Below are 24,506 nucleotides of genomic sequence, written 5' to 3'. Positions count from 1 at the left end.
ATTCCTTCCAAAAATAGTTTGTAGAAACTCAATGTTCTTTCATTCTTCTCGGATTCTTCTTGGTTGGGTTTGGGATGAACAGACAGTTGCGATGCCTCGCTCCAAATATAAGGCCCATATTAGCATGCACCATTCCCATCTAGCCCAAACCCTACTTTCTTACTTGTTTATGGGGCGGTCTTTCCCTGGTTCGTATTGGTTTTGTTCATTTTCGGTTCTAGTCTTGGATCTAGTCATGTGTTAGTGGTTTCTTGCTCTCTCTTATTGGTCAAGTTTTCTTAAATTTCAGTCTGAGAAGATGGCTTCAGCAGATGTTGAGTTTTGATGCTTTGTAGGAGGTCTCGCATGGTCTACTGATGATAGAACCCTGCAGGAGGCTTTCAGCCCCTACGGTGAAGTCGTGGAATCCACGGCAAAGCCATTATTTGTGTATTAATCTCTCGAATTCTCATGGTCATGTCCATTTTGTAATAATTAGGGTTTATTATTTTTGGGGTTTGAATTTGATAGGTTTTATTAGGGTTTGCTTTTCAGGTTTTGAATTTTCACAGATTTAATAATTTTCTGAGGGTTTCTTAAAACTAGGGTTTTCTTCGGGTTTTGTGTTTGACGAATAAAGTTCTTTTCTGAGGGTTTGTCTCTGGATTTTTTTTCTGCAGATTATAAGTGATTGGGAAACCGGTAGATCCTGTGGATTCAAATTCGTGACCTTCAACGATGAGCAATCGATGAGGGATGCCATCGACGCAATGAATGGAAAGATGCTTGACAGGAGGAGCATCACCGTTAATCCAGCCCAATCCAGAGGAAACGGGGGCGATGGTGGAGGCGGTGGCTCTCGTGGCTGCTGTAAGATGCTCAGATATGAAGTCACTGCTTGATTCTTTTGGGTTCTTAACAAATCTCCATCACCTAAATCTCTCTCACTACCAGAGTTTGCACGGGCTTCTCCTCAAGATTCACCATATAAAAATTCTTGGTTTTAATTTGTTGGACTGTTAGGAACTGTTAGCTCAAGTCTCAGAATTTAGGTTTTTGCCGAAAATATCCAGCTTTCCCTTTATTAGGTGGTTAAGAATTGGTCAAGCGCAATTTCAGATCAAAATTATTTGTTTCCTTCTGTTTTTTTAACTCATAAACTTATTCTTAAGCTAATTGAATATTTTCTGATTGAGTTCTTCGGTCTGATGGGTCAATCCAGTTCTTCTTTAGCTCCTCCACCAATGGGCCTTTTTCTGGAGAATAACGAGGTCGCTGGAACAACTGTCCCTCCTCTTGCCTCCCTCCCTAGATGTCGATGAAGAATATAAGGGTTTTAGAAGTGGCTTGAACCAAATTTAAAAAACGATGGAAAGCAGAATCTCGGGTTAGGGCTAAGGACACTTTTCTATTTATTCTCTTTTTTTACTTTGCCGCTGTAATTTATGGTAGATTGTTGCTACAATTGCTATACTAGCATAGGCTCTCAAATGCATTTGAAGGGCTTTGTAGATAAAGGCTATCATCTCTGTATTTTTCTTACTGTTGAAAGATGAATATTGTGTGGCAGGCACCTCTGGAGTTGCGGGAGCTACATGTTTATGCTCCTCTTTCAATGTTCCCAAAGTCCATTGGACGGATGAAGCACATCGAAAAGATTGTGGTGACTTGTATGTTAGATTTGATTCATCTCAAAACTTTAACAGAGGAATTCTATCATTTGTCCTCACTGCAATACCTGCACCTAAGATGCCCAGATATGAAGTCATTGCTTAATTCTTTTGGGTTCTTAACAAATCTCCAGCACCTCAATCTCTCTCGCTGTCAGAGTTTGCACGAGCTTCTCCTCAAGATTCACCATATAAAAATTCATGGTTTTCATTTGCTGGACTGTTAGGAACTATTACCTCAAGTCTCACAATTTAGGTTTTTGCCGAAAATATCCAGCTTTCGCTTTGTTAGGTTGTTAAGAATTGGTCAAGCACAATTTCAGATCAAATTTGTTTGTTTCCTTTGTTAGGACTCCACTATGTATCATTTTTGCTATATATTTTGACACCACTCTACTCTTAAACCATGAACTTCATTGTCTTTTTCATCCACTTTATCCCAAGGTATATAGAAACCTCTTCTCTATTATATGTTTAATCTGTCTTACATTTAATTCCGCAATACTCTTATATTTTATCATTAATTGAAGTGCATTGTTGCTAACACAAGTCAAAGATCGTAGATAAGTTATATGCCTTGTTGGGAACGAGCGGCCGTTGCTGAGACAACTGACTCCGTTGCTGAAACAGCTGACTCCGTTGCTGAAACAGCTGACTCAGTTGCTGAAACAGCCGTCAAGCACGCAAATCCCGTTATGCGTAATTTGCGATTCTGGAAGAACTTTTTGTGGAATAGTAGCAGGAGCACGAAGATACGGTTACCTGGATTATCCTGAAGATAGCACTTTGTTGTCTCGGTTGTAACAGCATCTCTTTTTGAAAGAACAGAATAGTCCTGTTTTGGAAAAGAAAACAGAATCGAGATGATGAAGATTCGCTCTCATGTAAATTGTAAAAGATGTCTCCTCTTTAAAAAGAGGAGACATCATCATTAGAGGGGGGTTGAATTGTAAGTTACAGGAGAGTATTGTGTGAGAACTGGAGCTAGTCTCCTTCTGTAATGTATCAGTTACTTTGACAGATGAATAAAATCTTCTTTTGAGCGTTTCAATTTAATTCTTTCTCCTGGGGAATCTTGTGAGAAGGAAAGGGCCCGCCTTCCTCACAAGATTCACCCTTTTGGTTCCTGTAGTTTGTTTATTTCTTTATGTGTTTGCACTTCCCTTAATTCTGTTGTTGAAACACTAGTTACACAGTTTTGCAATACTCTGTTTCTTAGCGCTACACGTATCGAATGCACGAATGAATGATGTTGAGAGCATGTGCTGAAGATTCCTGCATAAAGGAATAGGGTCTTGCTCCCATTGATTGCTTTCCTTTGCCTGCAGTGTGATTAGAAACAAGAGGACAAGTGCTGAAGGTTCCTGTTCCTGGGAATAGGGTCTTGATCTCTTGAAGTTACTTTTCTTACAGTGTGATTAAGTGCCAGGCAGCAGGTGCTGAAGTTCCTCACCAAGGAATAGGGTCCTGTTCTTGATATGATTGAATGATTTCTTTCTTTGTAGATTGATTTTCCTTTGCTGTAACAGAGAAATCGTTTCTGCTATAATTTAATTGACTTCAGCTTTGATTAAGTAGAGTGTGAATTAGTAGATTGATGAATTTAACAGGTGTGTATCTTTCTTTTACTACAACATCGATTCCGCTTTTGAAATTGAGCATATCCAGTGCGTTATTATCTTTGAAATAAAAAGACCTCCTCGGGTTGACAATTTATGTGGAGCTCGAATTGTGAAAACAATTAGAGCGACCAACATTTTGGCGCCGTTGCCGGGGAAGGTAATTATAGATTTCAAAAGCATTCATCTTTTCTTTTTAATGTGCAGATTGTATGAGAGGACGAGGAAACCAGAAGAAAAATAACCGCACAGGTGGCAAGGGCTGGGGAGGACGAAAAACTTTTATTGACGAGATTGTATCGAAGGCTGAATCATCACAAAGATTAAGTTCTCGGAAATCAAAATTCCAGCGTTCCCCTCAGTCAGATTACAGAACAGAGGAAGTTGTGGGTCCTGAAAATACAGAAGAACCAGCAGTCAGTGCTGAAGAGTCAGAGGAAAGTATTAGCAGATCAGTAGAACACATTGAGGAAATAGTAGAAAGCGTTGGACGACCGGTAGAGAACATTGAAGAACCAATAGAGGATTCTGACGATCGAGAAAGTGCAGTAGGAGGGCCAACAATGGAAGATAACAATGATGCCTTCCTCTTTGGAGGAGGACGTGCAGGTCCTGAAGAAGAAAGAAAGGATGAAAATTCCCTCTCTACCTTGGGATTTCCCATCAGTGATCTCCCTGCAGGAACAATGAAAAATATTCCATTGTCTGCTCTACCTAACTTTCATGGTTTATCCACTGAAGATCCTGACAAATTTCTTTTTGAATTTGATATATTATGCAGAATTTATGATTATGTTACTAATGCTCAAAAGTTGAAGCTGTTTCCAGCCACCTTAAAAGGGAATGCTTTAAGATGGTTCATGAGCCTTGGAAGTCAGGTAATCACAACATGGGAGCAGATGAAACAAAAATTTCTGCTTAAATATCAAGACTACTGCCGGACGAGAGAGAAGAAGGATGAACTGTTCAATATGGCACAAAAGTCGGATGAAATTCTGGAGGACTACATAGAAAGGCTGCAGTACAACATACAGAGGTCTGATCATCCGGATATAAGTAAGGAAATTCGTAAAACAATATTACTTAGAGGTTTAAGGGATGATTGTCTAAATATGTTAAATATGCTTGCTAAGGGAGATATATCTAAAGAATCATATGATGAGATTTGTGAACTTGCTAAAAGGTGCTCTAGGGGAGCTGCAAGAAACAGAATAAGAGATTCCACCTATTCAAGGGTGCAGAAATCAGCCAATGGAGGAGCAACAAGAGCAGAAATAGGTAATTTACTTGAAGAATTTAAAACCGAAATGTTAAGTTCTTTTGCTTCGCAGATTGACACTTTGCAGGTTAAGAAGAAGCAGGCCGAAGCAGAAGCAACTCTAGCTGTCTTTTGCCCGAAATGTAGAGACAAACATCCACTAAGGGAATGCCCAAGAGATAAAATACCAATTTGCACCCTTTGTGAGAAAGATCATGAGACTAAACAGTGTCCATCTCTACCAGGAATAAAAGCAGCGTTGCAGCCAATGGAAGAAGAAGCTGAAGCAGTTTACCTGCTAACTCAAAGAAGACAATGGCAACCTAAAGGGCAAGGTACGAACTCTGGTATGCCATTTAATCGTTGGAACAATTATTCTGCTTTTGGCCAAACAAGTTACCCCCCCTTCAAACAAATGCAATACCCACTTTTCAATCAAATGAATTTCCCACCCATGCAAATGCAAAACCCTCCCTTTGTTGACCCTTCAATGTGGACTCCTTGGCCTCCACAGCAGCCACCTCCTTTTAATCCTTGGAACCCAAATTGGAATAGTCAATCACTCCCGTACCCAAATCAATTGCCTCAATTCCAACAATCACTCCCTCTGCCATCAAATGCTCCGCCAAACAACCAAATGAGACCCCAACTACCTGTGCAACCAAATCCTAACCCCAACAATAAAGTTGTGCAAGTCATTGATATTCAGAATCAGTCTATATTTCCTACTATGCAATGTAATGATATTCATTTGAGATCTGGAAGAATAGTAGAGCCTATTATTGATGACATAACTGATTCAGATAAAAATGAAACCGAGAAACAAAAAGAAGCTCAACCACCTCCTAACAAAAATGTTGAAATAACAGAACCACCATTCCCCGAGCGTTTGGTTTTAACCAAAACAACTGAAACACCTGCTTTTAATTTTATGGGGGAATTGCAAAATTTGTATATTAAAATTCCACTTTTACAAGCATTAAGAGATGTACCAATTTATGCCAGAACATTAAGGGATATTTGTGTTAAGAAACCTGGTAGGAAAACCAAGGATCCCCTTACAGTGCATGTGATGGGAGACTTGTCTGCATTAATGACCGGAAAAACCCCTCCTGTAAAATATGGTGATCCTGGCCATCCTACTGTCACAGTTCAGATTGGTAAAACAATGATTCCCCGAGTTCTGGTAGACTTAGGTGCAGCAATTAATATAATGACTCTGGAAACTTCACAATTGTTACAGCTGAATAACACAATCAGAGATACACCCACCATCTTAGAGTTAGCTGACCGTTCCACAATTAAACCAGAAGGAATTGTTGAAGACCTACTCATTTCAGTCGAATCCTGGAAATATCCAGCTGATTTTGTTGTATTGCAGACTAAAACAAAGCTGGGGGGACATCCCTTAATTCTAGGAAGGCCATGGTTGGCCACAGCTGATGCATTTATTAGTTGCAGATCTGGTTCAATGACAATTTCTAATGGTTATGAAACAAAACAATTAACTCTTTATCCTCACGCTACGCCAGTAGTCAATAATGAAGATTCTATATGGATGGATTATGATGATAATGTTGTTCAGCCTATTCTAACTATAGGACAAGCTTTAACTCTTAAAGACAATACAGAGGATGAGATAATCAATAATTTTATTTGTGAACCTTCTTCTGTCATTGCTGAAACACACAATCAATTAACTGCAATTTTTGAAACTGATGCACAAGAAAAGATTGAACCTGAAGATTCATCCCAAACTTTAACCACGATCTCATCTAAAAGCATAACAGTTGAAATTGAACCCGGCAAGACATTAAACATAAATCCTGATCTAACAGATTCTGAAACACAGCAACTAATGAAGTTATTGCACGAATATAAGGAGGCATTTTCCTGGGATTACACGGACATGAAAGGTATTTCTTCTGAATTATGTACTCACCGAATTTACATTAAAGAGGGATGCCGACCTGTTTGTCAACCCCAAAGACGAATGAATCCTAATTTACGAGAAATTGTTAAAGAAGAACTTCAAAAATTGCTTAACGCAGGATTTATATACCCCATATCTGACAGTGAATGGGTTTCCCCGTTAGTAATTGTTCCTAAGAAAAACGGGAAATGGAGGGTATGCGTCGACTATAGAGCTTTAAACAAAGCTACTCAAAAGGATCACTTTCCCTTACCTTTCATTGATCAGGTGTTGGACAGCCTTGCAGGGAAGAAATTCTTTTCTTTTCTAGATGGATTCAGTGGGTATAATCAGATAAGAATTGCACCCCAAGACCAAGACAAGACCACTTTCACCAGCCCCTGGGGAACTTTCACCTATAGAGTTCTTCCATTTGGGTTGTGCAATGCACCAACAACTTTTCAAAGAGCTGTTATAGGAATTTTTTCTGATATGCTGAATGATTGCATGGAAATATTTATGGATGATTTCACCCCTTATGGTGTGTCTTTCGAAGAGGCATTACAAAACCTTGAGAAAGTACTTAAAAGATGTATACAAGCTCACCTCTCCTTAAGTACCGAAAAATGCCATATGATGATGAGTGAGGGAATAGTGCTTGGACATTTTATTTCATCTCAAGGTATTCAGGTAGATCCATCTAAAATATTGGTCATTCAGAATCTTTCTGTTCCTAAAACTCAAACTGATGTGAGAAGTTTTCTGGAACATGCTGGTTATTACAGGAAATTCATTAAAGATTTCTCTAAAATAGCTTCTCCATTATTTGTATTGCTTATGAAAAATGTTGAATTCAAGTGGACTAATTCTTGTCAGAAAGTTTTGAGGGGGCCTGACTGGAATCTTCCGTTTCACATATCTTCTGATGCTTCAGACATTGCTATTGGAGTGGTTTTGGGACAAGAGGAAAATCATCTTCCTTATGCTATATACTTTATCAGTAAGAATATGACCCCTGCTGAGCTTAACTATACAGTTACCGAGAAAGAGTTCCTTGCAGTAATCTATGCCATTAATAAATTCCGACACTATATCACTGGTTATCCTACTTTTGTGCACACTGATCATTCAGCTATTAAATACTTAATGAACAAATCTGTCACAAATGCTAGAGTTACCAGATGGCTATTATTATTGCAGGAATTTGATATTACAATTGTAGATCGGCCTGGTAAAGAAAATGTGGTGGCTGATTTTCTTTCACGGTTAAAAACTAACAATTATATTCCAATAGATGATAGTTTTCCTGACGAATATTTGTTTGCAGTTTCTGCTCACTCTCCATGGTATGCAGATATTGCTAATTATTTGGTTGCAGGAAAACTACCAGCACACCTGTCATATAGAAGAATTGTTCAACAAAGTGCCAGGTACAGTTGGATAAGCGGGTGTCTCTTCTATACTGGGCTTGATCAGGAGATCCGAAGATGCATTAGAGAAGATGAAGTGTACGCCATATTGAAAGCTTGTCATGATGGCCCTTGTGGAGGCCATTTTGCTGATAAAAGAACAGCACATAAAATTCTGAGGATGGGTTACTATTGGCCCTCATTATTCAAGGATGCAAAGAAGTATGTAAGGGCTTGTGACAGTTGCCAGAGAATGGGTCAACCCAATCATAGAGACCAAATGCCATTAAACCCCCAGGTAGTTTCCAAACCATTTGAAAGATGGGCCTTGGACTTCATAGGACCCATTAACCCTCCATCCAATCAAAGAACCTATATATTAGTCTGCACAGACTATATGACTAAGTGGGTGGAGGCCAAAGCACTTATTAGAGCCAATGAAGAGGCTGTTCTAGCCTTCTTATTTGAAGAGATTTTCACTAGATTTGGAATTCCTAGAGAGCTAGTTACTGATGGAGGACCTCCATTCAATTCTCATGGTTTTAAATCTACCCTTCACAAATATCATATTCAACATAGAATGACTACACCATACCACCCCCAGGCCAATGGACAGGTGGAAAGCACAAAAAAAGTTTTAGAGGCCATTCTAACTAAAACAGTGAAGGACAACCGAAAGGATTGGTCCCAAAGGCTCCCTGAGGCATTATGGGCTTACAGGACTACTTGGAGAAACACTACAGGTTTTTCTCCCTATGAATTGGTTTATGGTAAAAATGTTGTTTTTCCTGTGGAATTTGAAATTAAAACTTTAAGGACTGCTTTAGCTGTTAATCTTGATTTGAATGATGTGTAGACAGCTAGATTGCAGCAGCTTTTAGAGTTGGATGAAAAGATATTAGATGCCATTCATCAAACAAACATGATACAGCAACAAAGGATGAAGTGGCATGACAAAATTATCAAACACAAGCAGTTCCAAAAAGGTAATTGGGCCTTGTTGTATGACTCTCGGTTTGAAAAGTACACGTTGGCTTGGACCATATGAAGTAGATGATGTCTTTCCAAACAGAACGGTAAGACTTGTAACAATTGATGATGCTAAAACACCTCTACTAGTCAATGGCCATAGGCTCCGTCTATATAAGCGCCCTGTTTCTAAAGAGGATTTCAAGACTGCTTGCATGACTGATATTCATTATCTTTTTCTAGGGGAGTCTTCTGCTCCTCACAACACTTAATTTTCTGCACTATACTTTTAGTATTAGATTAGATTTAGCACTAATAATCCCTGTCAAGGATTGGCATATTACAATTGAATTTTGCAGATTCTGGAAAAAGCAATAAGGAGGACAGATTCATCATGAGAAGATCTGAAGCTTTAAATCAAGAAGCTTCTTCCCATCATTTTACCCTTTTTCCTAAAGCAATATCCCTCCATACCCACATTATTTCTATTATTCCCACTCCCACCATCCCTGAAATATCCTCCTTCAGTCAGTATTTCCCACCCCTTACTGCTGAAATGATCCCTTATCAAATATTTTCTCCATTCACAGACCTAAGTCATTTATCCCATTTCTCTGATTTTTCCCGTTGCTGAAACACCTGTTTCAGCAACGTATCATTAATTTTTCCCGTTGCTGAAACACCTGTTTCAGCAACGTATCATTAATTTTCCCCGTTGCTGAAACACCTGTTTCAGCAACGTATTATTGATTTCTCCCGTTGCTGAAACACCTGTTTCAGCAACGTATCGTTCATTTTCCAGTTGCTCAAACACCAGTTTCAGCAACTTGTTATCATCAAAACAGTATCCCTCTTTGATGTTATATGAGCTTTCTGGTTCTCCACGATTATACTTCAGATCCTTTTGGTGAAAATTATTCAGCACGTACCAGATTCAATTACACTCCCGTTCTAAAAAAATCTACAGATTCTTCCATGTACATAAAAGCTATTTTGAAGCAATCGACACTTCGAATTATTAAATCAAAGGTAAAATGTAAGGTATAAGGTTTTAATGTAATTCGGTTAAATCATATTAAAGAGAGGATTTCATTTATAATGATTGCATATATTTACACGTCCAATCATTATTACACCATACGTAGGGGGGGGAATTCCAAAAATAGAACAATCATTTCGCATGAACCAAGCTGCCGCCCGTTGTCATATCTATTTCTGCCGTCATTTAGACTATGCAGCCTCTGTTGCAACAACTAGCGCGATCAGGGTCTGTGTTTACTGTGTCGGTGCCTCTGCGGAAAACTCAAAGCTACAGCCATGGGAGGGTCGGCCGTTAGACATGAGCCCGGCTCCATAAGTCTTCTTCAATTGTTTCCTGAAGTCTATCAGATCTTCCAACAAGCGGGATGGACAGTATATTTTGAAAGGTTGGGGGAATTTAACCAGGAACAAGTCTTAGAATTTGCACAAAACCTTGAAGACAATTTTTCAGTGGTCCAAGGGGTTCGCATTTCAGTGACAGAGGATGACATAGTTCAGGTATCAGGGTTGCCAGCTGAGGGTACTCGCTGGTTTAGCAGGAAGCAGGTCGTTCTTAACGCGCAGCAAGAATTTCTGCACCCGGATGAGCAAGTGGAACCCAGAGGCCGCGGGGTTAGTCTGCATTCACTTCCTCAACCATGGCCATCAGTGGCAGAGTTCATCAAACACTACTTAACATGTGAGGGGCGTTATCAGGTAGTGTACAATCATGATTTTGTTTTGATGAATCACTTGAGGAATGGACGACTGATTAATATCCCCTATTATCTGCTTGGTTGTATTAAAAACATGTCTTATTATTGTAAACGAGCTAAATCTCCAATGTCATCCCTTACCCATCACCGTTTATGCCAGTTGCTGATACAGAGGGGTTTTGCTCAGCAAAATCCCCCTCTGCACGCCCCACCTGAGATTCCCCAGCCGCCCGAAATTCCTCAACAAGCACCTGAAATTCCCCAACCACCCGAAAATTCTCAGGACATTCCAGAAATTCCTCAGCAGGACCAAACAGCCCAACCATCTGAAAGTCCTCATGACATTCCAGAAATTCCTCATGAAGAACAACAGGAAGAAATTCTGCATTCCCCAGTTGACCCAACCCCGAGCTCGCCTCATTTAGCAGAGCCAACTGCCTCCACTATTTCGGTCCCTAGTGACGACTCTCTAACACCCCCTTCCTCACCCGTTAAGAAAAAGAAGAAAACCTCAACAGTCGTAGGCTCCAGACCACGGACAAGGTCCATATCTCAAATTCTTACCCCTCCGGAAAACCCTGTCCCCAGAAAGAAACCCTCCCTTTCAAAGAAAAGGAAAGGCAGTAATTTTGCTGCCTTCCTACCAAAAAGAAAAAGGAAAACGACTGTTGAGACAAAATCCACCTCCATTTTCCCTGACCCTGCCACTATTCTACTAAAACCTTTATCCCCATCCCAAACTTCCCAACCCGTCTCGTCCGAAGGCACTGCCACACAAGAACCAGTGTCCCGGGATAATATGACATTGTTTATGGGCCAAGAAGTGACTGCTCCACAAGAACCAGTCACTTGCCCAGTGACTGAAACACAAGAACCAGTCACTGAGGCACAAGAATACACCAAGCAGGACGATAGTGGGAAATCACCAGTGACTGAAACACAAGAACCAGCCACTGGAGCACAAGAACCCATTTCTCGCCCAGTGGATGAAACACAAGAACCACCCACTGTGGTACAAGAACCAGCTACGACTGTGCGTCAACAAAATATTCCAACAGAGCCAATCAGCACACAAGGTTCACATACTATGACATCTCTACTGGAGGAAAATGAGTTCCTGAAGTCTGAATTAGAAGCTTACAAAACTGAACTAACCATGGCTCGAGAGGCTTTTGAAAGAGAACTGAATCTCCATACATTAGCACACGTAGCCTCAATGCAAAATAAGGAGCCATGTATGGAATATATGTGCAAGGAGTGTGGCAGCATTTACCAGGATGCAGGCTACAAAGTAGTTAAAATTCAGCTCCCTGAAACATCTACGACAGGTGGAATAAAAGAGGAATGCCCTACTGCTCCACAAGAACCAGTAGGACCCTCTATAAAGCAAGAAGAAGAAATCAAACCACAGATATCCCATCCTTTGCAGGTTGATGCAGCCATCCAGACAGAGGAAACAATGCCCCAACACATTACTTCTGATGCAGCCATCCAGACAGAGGAAACAACGTCCCAACCCATTACTTCTGATGCAGCCATCCAGACAGAGGAAACAATGTCCCAACCCACTACTTCTGATGCCAAGACACAGACTCTGCCATGGAATCAATTGGAACAGATGAACAAATGGAAGAAGCAATATGCTGAAGAACAAGATATAATATTACGACAGCATAAGTTACAATGGCAGAACCATGTATATGCCAACTGGGATAGCTGGGACCAAATAATGCAAGAGCACAGGGAGTATAAAAAGGAAGCCAGAGAGTCTAAGGCAAAGATAGCCTTGATGTTTTCATTAGTGCGGAAATTGATGGTTACGCACAAACCCTCTGTAAACTACTCTCTCTTTCTTTCTGAACGATTAGTTTATTTCCAATTAAAAGCAATAGCAAATGGCAGACCATATGAATTAATGACTTCAGAGAAATTTGTTGAGACTTTTAAGGAGGCCCCTGAAAGTGACCAGCATCTGCTGTGCGAACTCTACCTTCATAATGAGGCCATTCCTGAAGATAGGAGAGTTAATCTTATTCCAATTGCAGGAGATATACAAATCAGAGCATTTGCTTCGTTTTTGTCTAACCAGCTCACTTGGCAGACTGCGTTCACTGCAAGCAGTCATAATGAGGAGAATAAACTCCTGTGGATTAGACCAGAGCCTGTAGGCCCAGCCACGTTTATAGCACAATATTATGAATTCTTGCAGAAGCCAGGAATGAACGAGTACATGCAGCAATTACAGGCTTCAATACTTTTTAAGTGTCAACAGCACATTAGAATGAAGGGTACTGCTGCATTGAAGGCCAATGATATCTTTTGGCAGCAGTCATGTAAGGAAAGACAGGATTATCATCCTTTTAACCCTCTCAATCTTCAAGCTGCATTATCCAGGGTCCCTAAGTACATTGATTGCATTCAACATTGTGGAGTAAACTGGATCGGGTATCATTTCCGTTTTCCAATTTTATGGCTGCCTTCAGACAAATATCAATGTCATTACCAGTTGACTGACAGAGAGGAAGCCTTGGCATGGCAACATTTGCAGACCAACAGCGGATTCCGAGCTCCTACAGATGCCACCTTCTCCAGCTACTGCTTGAGTAATTTGCATGCTCAGTCCCAGTACTCAGACTCTGATTCAGACTAGGGGTTGCCTGAGGACATGCAACATTTTTAGCTGGGGGGGATGTTAGGACTCCACTATGTATCATTTTTGCTATATATTTTGACACCACTCTACTCTTAAACCATGAACTTCATTGTCTTTTTCATCCACTTTATCCCAAGGTATATAGAAACCTCTTCTTTATTATATGTTTAATCTGTCTTACATTTAATTCCGCAATACTCTTATATTTTATCATTAATTGAAGTGCATTGTTGCTAACACAAGTCAAAGATCGCAGATAAGTTATATGCCTTGTTGGGAACGAGCGGCCGTTGCTGAGACAGCTGACTCCGTTGCTGAAACAGCTGACTCCGTTGCTGAAACAGCTGACTCCGTTGCTGAAACAGCTGACTCAGTTGCTGAAACAGCCGTCAAGCACGCAAATCCCGTTATGCGTAATTTGTGATTCTGGAAGAACTTTTTGTGGAATAGTAGCAGCAGCACGAAGATACGGTTACCTGGATTATCCTGAAGATAGCACTTTTGTTGTCTCGGTTGTAACAACATCTCTTTTTGAAAGAACAGAATAGTCCTGTTTTGGAAAAGAAAACAGAATCGAGATGATGAAGATTCACTCTCATGTAAATTGTAAAAGATGTCTCCTCTTTAAAAAGAGGAGACATCATCATTAGACGGGGGTTGAATTGTAAGTTACAGGAGAGTATTGTGTGAGAACTGGAGCTAGTCTCCTTCTGTAATGTATCAGTTACTTTGACAGATGAATAAAATCTTCTTTTGAGCGTTTCAATTTAATTCTTTCTCCTGGGGAATCTTGTGAGAAGGAGAGGGCCCGCCTTCCTCACAAGATTCACCCTTTTGGTTCCTGTAGTTTGTTTATTTCTTTATGTGTTTGCACTTCCCTTAATTCTGTTGTTGAAACACTAGTTACACAGTTTTGCAATACTCTGTTTCTTAGCGCTACACGTATCGAATGCACGAATGAATGATGTTGAGAGCATGTGCTGAAGATTCCTGCATAAAGGAATAGGGTCTTGCTCCCATTGATTGCTTTCCTTTGCCTGCAGTGTGATTAGAAACAAGAGGACAAGTGCTGAAGGTTCTTGTTCTTGGGAATAGGGTCTTGATCTCTTGAAGTTACTTTTCTTACAGTGTGATTAAGTGCCAGGCAGCAGGTGCTGAAGTTCCTCACCAAGGAATAGGGTCCTGTTCCTGATATGATTGAATGATTTCTTTCTTTGTAGATTGATTTTCCTTTGCTGTAACAGAGAAATCGTTTCTGCTATAATTTAATTAACTTCAGCTTTGATTAAGTAGAGTGTGAATTAGTAGATTGATGAATTTAACAGGTGTGTATCTTTCTTTTACTACAACATCGATTCCGCTTTTGAAATTGAGCATATCCAGTGCGTTATTATCTTTGAAATAAAAAGACCTCCTCGGGTTGACAATTTATGTGGAGCTCGAATTGTGAAAACAATTAGAGCGACCAACATCCTTCTGTTTTTTAACCCATAAACTTATTCTTAAGCTAATTGGATATTTTCTGATTGAGTTCTTAGGTCTGATGGGTCAATCCAACTCTTCTTTAGCTCCTCCACCAATGGGCCTTTTTCTGGAGAATAACGAGGTTGAACAGTTTGGTGTGTATCCAGAGCAGGATCTCATTGTATATTTACCAGATGAATGCTTGGCCCTGATTTTCCAAAATCTCACAAATGAAGATTGAAATGCGTGCTCCGTAGTCTGCAGTAGATGGCACCGCATTGAATCGAAAAGTAGGCAACACCTAGTTCTCCTTGCTCAAACTGAGCTTTCCTCCTTACTTCCAGCACTGATCACTAGATTCGATCATGTGACTGTTCTGGCTCTGAAATGCTCCAGAAAATTTCCCAGTATTGACAACAAGGCACTTTCTTTAATTGGAAAGAGTTTCACTCATCTCAAGAAGATCAAACTGAAGGGATGCATCGAGATTACTAATGATGGTATAGAGTCCTTCTCACTTGTATGTGGTCCTATTAAGAAATTTTCATGCAGGTCATGTGGACTTGGAGCGAAGGGTTTGAACTCAATACTTAAGAATTGCAACGAACTGGAAGATCTTACAGCTAAAAGACTTGGAAGATTAGATGTTCAAATGGAAAGAATAGGGCCAGGGCAAGGTAAGCTACGGAGATTGTTCCTTAAAGATCTTTATAACAGCCAGCTATTTGCCCCACTATTATCAGGATCCAAGTGTCTAAGAATGCTCATTTCATCATGGAATTCAGGGTCTTGGGATCAGTTGTTGGAAATCAGCACTAGAAACTTGCAACAGCTAATGGAATTGCAAATTGAAAACATGCATTTAGGTGATAGAGGTTTGATGGCTATTTCAAAGTGCTCAAATATGGAAGTATTTTATATGAGAAGGGTGTCTAATTGTCCTGATCGAGGTATTTATGCAGTTGCAAATGGATGTAGGAAACTGAGAAAGGTGCACCTTGATACTGGCAAGTCCAAAAGAATTAGCGAGGAAGGGTTACTGTCCATTGCAAACAAATGTCATCAGATGCAAGAACTTGTCTTGATGGGCATTGCCATTTCAGTTGAGAGTTTGAGTGCCTTGGTTTCCAATTGCCCTATGCTGGAAAGAATGGCACTCTGCAACAGTGATAGTGTTGGGGACAAGGAGATGTCTTGTATTTCAGGTAAGTTCATAGCATTGAATAAGATATGCATTAAAAATTGCCCAATATCTGATGAAGGTCTTGTGACGATTTCCAGTGGCTGCCCTAGCCTTATAAAATTAAAGGTGAAAAGGTGTAAAGCAGTAACATCGAAAAGTGTCTGTTAGGTTTAGAAAAAAAGAGCCTCTCTAATCATTGTTGTTGATGGTGGTTCACAGACAGCAGGAGAGGATGATCAGAGTAGGTCTCTTCAGCGCGCAAAGGATTGGGTTCATTCTTTTACTTACATCTGAGTTTTAGTTCGATGCTATAAAATAACACAAGTTAATGCTGTTATATATTGAAAAAACAATAGCACCAAAAATGTTCATCTCCTCGTATGCCATTTTAGGGACAAGAATGTCCAAACAATCAAGACAATATTTTTCAAACATAACCCTAACCCTACACATATGTTGTTCATGTTGATTGCCACAACACCAAAAATGTTCATCTCATATGCCTTGTTAGGGCCAGGAATGTATAAACAATCAAGACGTTATTTTTCAAACATAACCCTAACCCCTATAGCTATGTTGTTCATGTCGTATGCCCTTTTAGAGTTAGGAATGTCTAAGACTCTAAACAATTAAGGAAGTATTTTTAAGTGGAAACAAGTTAGGATCTCAGCTCAAACAAAACTCTATGCTTGTTCTTATCATGGATCATTCTAAAGGGACTCAGCTCCACCTGGGAGAGTTCCAAGTTAAGAGCTCAGCTCAAACCTAACTCTATGCTTGTGCTTATCAGGGACCCGAGTTCTTCTAGAGGGACTTAGCTTCAACTGGGAGAGTTCCATAGGGACCCGAGACCTCAGGGACCCAAGTTCTCACCTTGTCTTGGGAGTGTTCTAGAGGGGCTCAGCTTCACTTGGGAGAGTTCAATAGGTACCCAAGATCTCACTTGTCTTTAGTAAGGACCCACGGTGCCTTGTTTTGAGGGACCCAAGTTCTCACCTTGTCTTTATGAGGGGCACAGATCCTCACTTTGTTTTGTTCTGGGAGGATTCTCACCTCATTTTGGTCTCAAGGATTTAATACCTTCTTTTTATGAAGGACCTAAGGGCCAAAATTCTCACCTTGTCTTGTGTTCAACTTGTCTTTATGAGACCCAAATTCTCACCATTTTGGCTTTACAAGGCAATGAGATTCTCAACTTGTCTTGTGTTTGGAGAGTTTCATAGGGACCCAAGTTCTCACCTTGTATTTATTAGGGATCCAAATATTCTCTTCGTTTTGGTTGGAAGAATATTCTAGATTTTCATGAATCAGCAAATATTGTTAAGAATATTTTAGATTTTTCAAAATCTAGAAAAATCAGCAAAAATTGTCAAAAATATGGGAAAAAGGAAAAATCACCAAGAGAAAAATTGGCAATTTTATCCACATTGTTTTAAAGGGTAATTTAAAAATTGAATAGTTCTTGCTTTGCATTCACCCCAAACATTCAAACAAATCACCGGAAGTTCACCCAATTAAGTAATATACTAGATTAACACAACCTCCTCTCCTTTACTTCTATTATCATTTCTGTATCTTTTCTCATCCTTCATCTAACAGCACTCTACTCGTCAACCTTGAACTCATGCATAATTTAGGGTTCCACCACATGTAAGCCTTCCTATGAATGAACATAGTCACCTACACTTTCATTCTCTAATTAACATCTGGATATTCTGTCATTTGACATCGGGCACAAATTTTTCTCTTTCTGCTTGACATCTGTTTCCCACATGCATCATTATTCCGGGTTTCTCATCAACTTGGGTTAGTTATGGCCATAAACACCTTACCCCTAACCACATTCTAACCTCATTTTCCTTCTGCATGCCCAGAGGAGCTCTGCTCACGACCGACGACATTGATGATTTGTGGCAGTAATCGCTTGTAAGTACTTGAAGGCATCAGATAATATCATGGTTTCTAATGGAATTAACTTTTTAATAGCAATATATCAACATGTTTTCAAATATGATGTTTTTACTTTCTAAATGTAATATACAATTATGGTTTTCAATGAAATATATTGGTAGGGGATAGTCATGGTGGTCACTATCAAGCTTTGTATATGCTTGGCCATCTAAAGAGGTTTCTTGATTTTGGGTATTAACTTAACCTCTTGATTTTTGGTAATTAACTTACTCTAAAATGAAATAAGACATTCAATGTGTTCCTTGTAATATATATATAAACAAAACATCTAAAGAAAAGTAATTGCACAATGATCTAGTCCAAGAAAACAAAGTTTTCCACAAACCAATTAAGCCTTTCAACCTTTTCGTCTTATTTTCTTATATCAAAAATTTGTGCAGGGTTTCAACCAATTAACATTTCATTGAGTATGTATTTAAAATCAATGATTTTGGGATCAAATCCCACAAAACAATTCTATACCTGCTCTTCAAATTCCTTCAAGCTTTTGAATGTAAAACCAATGAATTATCAATATAATTTTACCATAATAAAAAAAAATTAGAAAGCCTTTAGCCAACTCAAATTTCTCATTCGTCAGGCTTGAACCAACATATATTCTAGAAAAATTCAACAATTCCAATTTAATAATCCTATCGACCTTTCTTTGTACATTTTAGGACAATTACTAGTCTGTAAACTCTGTCTGGTTTTTGATCTGGATCTCTGTTGCTCTCGATGAGTTGTATCGAAGCGGAAAATCTAGTTCTAATATGTCTGTAATTGCAATCTAAATATGCACTATACGGTTTTACTATCTCATGGTGGTTTTTTCCCAGGTTGCGAATTTCTAGTGTTTTTAAAAATGACCTGAATATGCAGTTTCACGAAATAGTTTTGGTTTCTGATGTCACATATAGACGCTTTATTTTTGGTTCAAGTATTCTTTAATGGTCCTCTGCATGGGGTGTTTTGATGGCAGGTCTCTGTAGTGTAGCGTTTGTACTGTAACTCCCATTCTTGTCGTAAATTTTGTGTAATGGGTTTCTGCACACTGTTTCAATATAAATACTTATGTAACATTGGGCTTCTTCTGCTATTGGCTGAGCACTAATAAGTGCCTTCACACAATATCAACATGCCAATGCTCTCTATAACCTATAGGCCAGTTAGTTGCCAAACGGTAGATGGATCGAATGGGTTTGTGCATACTATTTCAATATCGATACTTCTGCAACAATTGGTTGGTTCTACTATTTGCTGAGCACTATTAAGTGCCTTCGCACAAAGCGCTATGTGAATTGGCCTTCACACAAAGCGCTATGTGAATCGACATGCCAATGCTCTCTTTGAGGCAATACACGAGTTAGCTACCAAATGATAGATAGATTGGTTCTATTAGATGGGGTACCCGAGTACATTTTTGTGATAAGTTGACACATTCCTTTTCAAAAAATTATTATTTAATCATGTTTTTGGGTTAAACATGTTTAAATGATGAATGCAGTAAGATTGACATGTAATGCTCTGGTAAATAATTGATTATTTTATCTTAATTACATTATGGAGGTGGTTATCATTAAAGAGAATTAGTTTAGAAATTTAATAATTTGGTAAATAATTGATTATTTTACCTTAATCACATTATGGAGGTGGTTAACATTAAAGAGGACAAAGTGTCTCTCCCAACAAAAGATGAAGAATTTAATTTTGATTATCAGCCTAATCACATTAAGAATATAGTTTTCCCTTCAGAATGTCAATTGTTTTGATCCTGGGTAACAACATGTATAAAAATTCTCTTTTCTATTAAAATTCAAACACCATCGCACTCTGTAAAATTCCACCAAAAATATTCCTGTTTATCAAATATTCAGCTTGATGTCATAGATTATTTCCAATGAACATAACACTTTGAATCCTTGTTGACTTTGGTATGGACATGAATTCAAATGATTTATCAGGAAGTATTCGTCCATCTTTGAGTAATCTTACAAAACTCTACTGGTTCATTTTGGTGTGTGCTTGGCCTTACAGGTGGAATCAGGTGGCTTATATTTTTGGTGCATTCGATCTTTCATGATTAGACCCATCTCTAGTATCTCATGGCAACTCAAGCTCAAGCCTCAACAAGCAACCATCAAGAGCATTCCGAGACTTTCTCCACCCCCAGTTAAAATGCCACTCAGTTTGTACTGCGTTATCTATTTTAAGTCATTCTCTTTCCTCTCCATTTTCAATTACAAGCCCACCTTCAATCGCATAAAACACTCATACTCTATTAGTCAATGTACACCCGATTCAATAACCCACAACTTCAACCCCTTTCAAATCAGCTTCAAAAAAATGGGTATTTCTCAGTTGATATATGCACAACACAAAAACAACATTCTCAAGGATGTGGGTAAGCAAACTCTGTCAATGGCATCCATGCTCTTGTTCACCTTTCTGATTTAGCAAGTGCAATTGACACTATCTTTAGCAATTACCCAAATCCCAACCCCAGACTTTCAATCCAACATGGCCTCAAAAGAGCCAGAAGCAATAAAAGTCCCAAACCTTCAGCTACCTAAAAACTTCACCAATGTTATTGACATAGCCAAGGTTTTATCTCTAGCCCAAGTAGTGAAGATTTCACAAGAGTTGTAGGCTTTGGAAGACAAGTTATAGTGGAAAACAAGAATCCTTACAAGGTCTGGGCCATCCCCATCTCCTTCAGATAAATCCTTCAGGGACCTATGGCACACTGATGACAGGACTGTGATTATAGTAGGGGACATCTTTTCCCCAAACATCTTGAATTTCGACATAGGATTAACAGTGGGTTCCATTATTCCTCGTCAATTCTTCGATGAGCTGCAATCTAGGTATGGGAATTAGTTTTTTGTATCGGAAGAGGGCTATCAGGAAACCCTTTTGAATACAAGTGATGCCATCAAGAATGCATTGTTAGGGAAGAGGGATGCAATAACGTGCCTAGTTTGATAGATGACCTATACTATTTAACTCTTGCGATGTCCATTGCTGGGGGTTGTGTGTTTGGGTTTGCTGCTTGGCTTAGCCATCACGGCAGAGTGGAGGGTTCATGGCAGTGGGTTGTTCTTCTTTCTCCTCTGTGGCCATTGTTATTTTCTTCATTTGGGATACTTCCAATTGTGGGGAGAACTTCGGATTGGGAGCCTTTGGTAAAGAACAACTTAGGGTTTTTAAGCACAGATGCTGCTTTTTATCTCACACCCATCTTTGGAAAATCACCTATTGAGAAAAAATGATTTAACTCTGATATAAAAGTCTGGGAATTTTTTATTTTGCAGATGTTTAGGGCTCAAATGCAACTCATGTTTATTAGTATCCTCAGGAGGGTTGCAATTGCTACTTATAATTTTTTTCAATGTAGCCTTATGTTAAGGGTTGTCCCTGTGGCATATATGAACCTGTCTCTCTTATATGGGACTATTAATCTACTGTTTGCATCGAAGGAAATGGAGATATAACACTGAGAGTGATCATGCAGGACTAGATCGATTAATGGGTCTCCTTCACATATCCACCATGGTCTGTAGTGAGATGGAATTGTTTCTCATTGGTGTAATTGACTCTATGTTTCTCTCGCCAAAAAAATATTGTAATTAGCTCTAAAGTTCCCAAGTCTAACATTCTCTGTGCTCAACAACCCTGTTATTTTGTTATTATGGTTTTAGTTACATTCAACAGGGAATACATTTCATTTTTTATTTGTGTAAAATAAATCTTTTATTGCAGGCATTATTGGAATAAGGAAAATAATTATTTTTTCGTGAGGTGCCAAGTTTCACTATTTAAAATTTATATAAAAGAGGGAGAAAGTTATTGAGAAGGGGACTTTTTGAACACCCTACTATTGGATTAATATCCTAATGACATTGTGTATTTAGAGTAACTATCAATATTTGTGGTGATTTTAGTAAAAATGGAGGTCATGTTCTTCTCTTCATCTCCTCAATGGGTATTGAATTCCCTTCTTCATAATGTTTGTAAGATTTATTTCTTTCTTTCGTAGGCTTTAGCATCCTACTTTTGTCAGATCTATTTCTTTTTTGTAGGCTTTCGCTTTTAATTCCTGCCTTTCTAAGCTACGGTGCTTTAAAGGAAACTAGTCTTAGCCTTTTTCTCGATCTAGGTGGTTTGTAAGGAATAAAAATAAGATGTGACATACCCTAGTAAATGTTGTTACCTTTTTCTCCAGCTAGGCATACTTATATTTGTTCCTTAATGTTATTGCATCTATGGTTAAATTAAAAAAAAAAACTTACTAATCTCTAAAATTTTAAATGCATATATTCCTTAATGTTATTGCATCTAGGGTTAAATTAGAAAAGAGCTTACTAATCTCTAAAATTTTAAATGCATACAGTTAAGGTTGTGAAAGCATAGTAGTCGAAAAGTGCTCCAGATACAAACATTAAGACCTTAAATTATTTACAAAATGTAGGCCACCATTATACCATTTAATGGGAGAATAACGAGTACCCATCAACATCATTACCATAGGTTTCTCCCATAAAATGGTTTTGGGGTCAGTGCCAATACTGAAAATATCATCTACATAATAGTCAACATTTTTTGTATCTACTTCTCGTGGGATTGAATTGGAAGAGCCACACTTGATTCTTCAATACCTTCACTATGTTAAGAGAATTTAAGTACACATAGGTTATAGTTTTAATGTTATAGTTAGCGTGTTAGGTATTAAAGTTTATGTCTTGTAACATTTTAGGAGTTACAATGTTTTTATGACGAGAGTGTACTAGGGGTCATAATTTTTAGAATTCATTGTGTGAAATATCATATTGCACTATGGTTTACTTAATAATAGAGTTATTCCCTTAAGGATTATAATGTAATAAATGGCACTTTTTCTTAATGGTAATAGTGGTTAGAAGTTGCATTTTGGAAGGGTTTGCGTTAGGGTCCCACCCTAACCCCCTTATTTATGTCATGGGATCACGTCATAGTCAAGAGTCAATAAAGCCCATATTAATATTTGTAAATGTTTAACCCGCAATTAATGATGGGACCACAGTTAGTTGCAAATGGGTCGTAGTATTAGATAGATGGTATTAATAAAACCCACGGTATTGGCCCGTGGTATTGCATGTATGAGTCATATATAAAGGATTGAGACTCCCTGCGAGGAGTATCGTGTCTTATTTTGTAATCGAGCTCTGCTCTATTGGAGGTTGCCCCCTCGAAGGCAAGTGAAAATTACTCTCTGAATAATAAAATCATTGCTATTTTGTGTTCTGGGTATCTTTTCTTCGCATATTCTGTATTGGGTATCATTTTTGCAGGTTAAGAGCATAACAAGGGGTAACAGAGCACTTTCCAGGGCTGGTGGGATCGCCAATTCTTAGCAAAATTTTGTTTTTTTTTGGCTAGAGACGTGTTCCTGCGTCTTTAAACCACGGGATCTATCGTTGAGTGCATAAACCTGCGGATTTGGGGAGGCATGCACGCAGGAAATACAAGAGGTGGTCACGTCTGTTGGACTCCCTTGTAACCCCAGTGGGTACCCCTTCGAGTAGCAGCACATTAGACAGAACCGCGCACGGACTGTTTTCCACGTACCCTCTGGGTATAACGGAAGCCCCTAGGCTCCCTTGAAACCTCGCCATAGATAAACCGTCAGCCGTCTTGTGGCTACAGTACACCGAGAACAGCACTCGGAGAGATTACTCGCCCGTACGATAGGGTAGTCGGGTTGTACGGCTAAGGGTACGGTTGATCCTCCTTAGTTAGAGCCCTGAAACATTGGGCCGAGTACTACTGCCAGACCCTTATGTATATTGCGATCTGTAGCACCTCACACTCCTCAAGACCATAGTTCCCTTTTCTCTCGGGGGATCGCACATCATCTATTCCAGATCCGCTGGTGCAAAGGGGTCCAGAAGCAGCCGACATCGGTCCCGCAGTCTCGAGTTCGCAGATCAGTCATTCCGATCTATTAGAGCCAGCCGATCCAAATTCAGATCTCTCAGATCCACCAAATCGGAGTTGTTGTGAAGGGTTCCTATACCGAGGTATAATTTTCGCAGGAAGTTTGGCCGCATTGACATTTTGAGGATTTGGCTACTGCAGTATTGATCAAGAAGGAGTAAAACTCCATTAGGAGTTTTCAAAAAAAAAAGAAAAAGGTCAGAGATCTTCCCGGGCGCTTATTTGTGATCTAGCCCATCAGAATCAGGACGACGAGCTGAGCACGGTGGTACCATTCAATTATTAGTGAAAAATTTTTGGCGGTCCCAATTTTTCATCAGGTTGGTGTATGGTAGAAACTAGAGCTCAAGCAATGGCCAATGAAAGACTGGACAAACTTGACGAATCCATCCAATCCATCAATAGGCAGCTTAACGGACTATCTCTCCAGGTCCAACAATTACTCCCGAAGGACAAGGAGCCAGCCCACGAAGAGGCGTATAATGATAATGTATACAATGAGGGTGAGTCTAGCCACTCTCCTCACATCTGGCACACCCACCCACCACCCAGTCAGCGACCTCCCAAGTTGGATATGCATAAATTTGACGGTTCTCACCCGTCTGCATGGATAGCACAAATGGAGCAGTATTTCAAACTGAATCATATCTTCGATGATGCGACTAAGCTTATGTTGGGGAGCATGTACTTGGACAATGAACGGTGGCAATGGTGGGAATGGCATGAAC

At 39.3% G+C, this 24,506-nt stretch overlaps 1 protein-coding gene and 1 pseudogene across 1 annotated transcript; both read left to right on the top strand.

Annotated features, from left to right (window-relative positions):
• Positions 1–298: 298 nt before the first annotated feature.
• On the top strand, positions 299–881 carry LOC149261088 (glycine-rich RNA-binding protein GRP1A pseudogene; annotated as a pseudogene).
• Positions 882–1,187: 306 nt separating this feature from the next.
• LOC149261087 (putative F-box/LRR-repeat protein 8) lies at positions 1,188–16,020 on the top strand. The gene is made up of 4 exons (XM_089367649.1): positions 1,188–1,250; positions 1,550–1,649; positions 14,744–14,824; positions 14,927–16,020. The coding sequence occupies exons 1-4, from the start codon at positions 1,188–1,190 to the stop codon at positions 16,018–16,020; spliced, it is 1,338 nt and encodes a 445-aa protein (XP_089223775.1).
• The last annotated feature ends 8,486 nt before the right edge of the window (positions 16,021–24,506 follow it).

This window comes from Pinus tabuliformis, chromosome 6 (genome assembly GCF_031772625.1).
Source record: "Pinus tabuliformis cultivar Carrire ecotype Pingquan chromosome 6, CPIR1, whole genome shotgun sequence".
NCBI lineage: Eukaryota > Viridiplantae > Streptophyta > Pinopsida > Pinales > Pinaceae > Pinus > Pinus tabuliformis.
The sequence above is the reverse complement of the archived record's forward strand: the minus strand, read 5'-3'. Positions and strand labels throughout refer to the sequence as shown.